General features: G+C 37.5%; 1 protein-coding gene across 1 annotated transcript in view; it reads right to left on the minus strand.

Annotated features, from left to right (window-relative positions):
• Positions 1 to 218: 218 nt before the first annotated feature.
• Positions 219 to 1,664, minus strand: part of LOC108976221 (cytochrome P450 4d1-like) — a 4,721-nt gene continuing 3,275 nt past the window's right edge. The window contains exons 3-4 of the mRNA XM_018945170.1: positions 657 to 1,204; positions 219 to 586 (exon numbers count right to left, since the gene is read on the minus strand). Of these exons, the coding sequence (XP_018800715.1) occupies positions 219 to 586; positions 657 to 1,204 (916 nt within the window). The remainder of the gene's footprint in view (positions 587 to 656; positions 1,205 to 1,664) is intronic.

The following is a 1,664-nucleotide window of genomic DNA, read 5'->3' on the forward strand; positions in this document are numbered from 1 at the left end:
ATATAGTAATCCTAAGATATATGAGTAATTTTTTAATATAAAAACCACAAAAAATTAAAGTTTTCAATATTAGACTCTTTGCATGAATCGAATAAAATATTAGCCACGAACTATTGGTTTAAAATGCCATATCAAATTAGTTTCCCAACAAGAGACTAATTGCACTTAACCTAAATTTTCACTATACACCTTACATAAGTCATAAATAAAATATTTTACTAATTTACACTTTTTGTGTCACGTGCTCGTATCGTGAACATTAGCGGATCCTTCGTACGCATGGTCAATTCGTTTGAAAGTTTGAGCTCGTGAGTCGTATCACCCTCGAACGTCAAGTCAAAACTTAATAAAATATTCACAATTGACACTTTCATCTGCAGTATGGCGTATTTTTGGCCCACACAGCTACGTGGACCCGCCGAAAAAGAGGTGAAAATATAAGGATTTAGCTTTGAATTATTTTCACACGCCACCGTCTCGAAACGCTCCGGTTTGAATGTGTTTGGCTCGGCAAAAACTTCCGATTGACGCCCAAACACATAAGGTGAGAAGCCAATATTTGTGCCAGCAGGTATGAGATGATCATCTAGTATTGAAAAAAAAAACACCTGAAATGAAATACAAATTTTCGCCAAAAATATAATATTTATACTTACTAATTTTAGTCTCTTCTAAGACTTTGCGGCCGATCAGCGCCACCGGTGGATACATGCGCAGCGTTTCCTTAATGCACAAATCCACATAGTACAGCCGATCCAAGTGCTCGCGACTCATAGCTACCGCGCCGATTTCTATACCGAACACGCTGCATATCTCCTCGTAGCACTTTTGCTGCCATTCGGGATTTCTGCATATGCAGTAAAAGAAGAACATTAGCGCCGACGACAGCGTATCGTGACCGGCGAACATGAATGTGTGCACCTCTTCGCGTATGTCGACATTGCTTAGCGACTTGCCGTCGACTGTTGAGTTCAGTAAAATGTCCAGCAGGGTTTGCTTGCGTTTTAAACCGACGGAAGGTCCTTCCGTTTCGAGCTTCGACGTGTGCGTTAACTCTTTCCGTCGTTGCAAGATCACCTTCTCCGCGTAACTGTTTATGATAACGAGGGCGCGTTCGGCTTCTTTTGCTTTTGATGTGTAACGAAAGATGAAATCAAAATAATATTTCATATCGTACATGCGTAGGTGAAGTATGCCCATGAGACTGTACAAAATTAAAGAGGACAAAGGCGATAGATAGATAGATTAGTGGGCTTGACTTCGCATTAGCTATGTGGCTTAAAAAGCTAAAGTTTTGATAAGTTACCCCCCAAATAATCAAATTGATCTACGTTGTCTAAAGTAAAAAACTCGGAAATCGTCAAAAAAAAAAGAAATAAATAAAAAAAATAAAACGTTGTACTTTTCAATATAAATATACAGTTGTCATAGCCCTGTCCGAACTTGTACCAAGTCAAGAGTTGATACTTGTTTTCGAAACGGTGCGGGATTTTGCATATTTGATAGAATTAAGCTGTTTTTGCATAAAAATAATGTTTTTGATGAAAATTTCATTTAATTGTAATAATCCCGAATTGAAATTGTGTTTTTGCATAAAAATTATCTTTTTGATGAACATTTTATTTAGTTGTGAAAATCCCGAATTCATAATCGGCACGGGATTT

The sequence above is a fragment of the Bactrocera latifrons genome, unplaced genomic scaffold, assembly GCF_001853355.1.
Source record: "Bactrocera latifrons isolate USDA-ARS-PBARC rearing strain unplaced genomic scaffold, ASM185335v1 scaffold_74, whole genome shotgun sequence".
In the NCBI taxonomy this organism is placed as follows: domain Eukaryota; kingdom Metazoa; phylum Arthropoda; class Insecta; order Diptera; family Tephritidae; genus Bactrocera; species Bactrocera latifrons.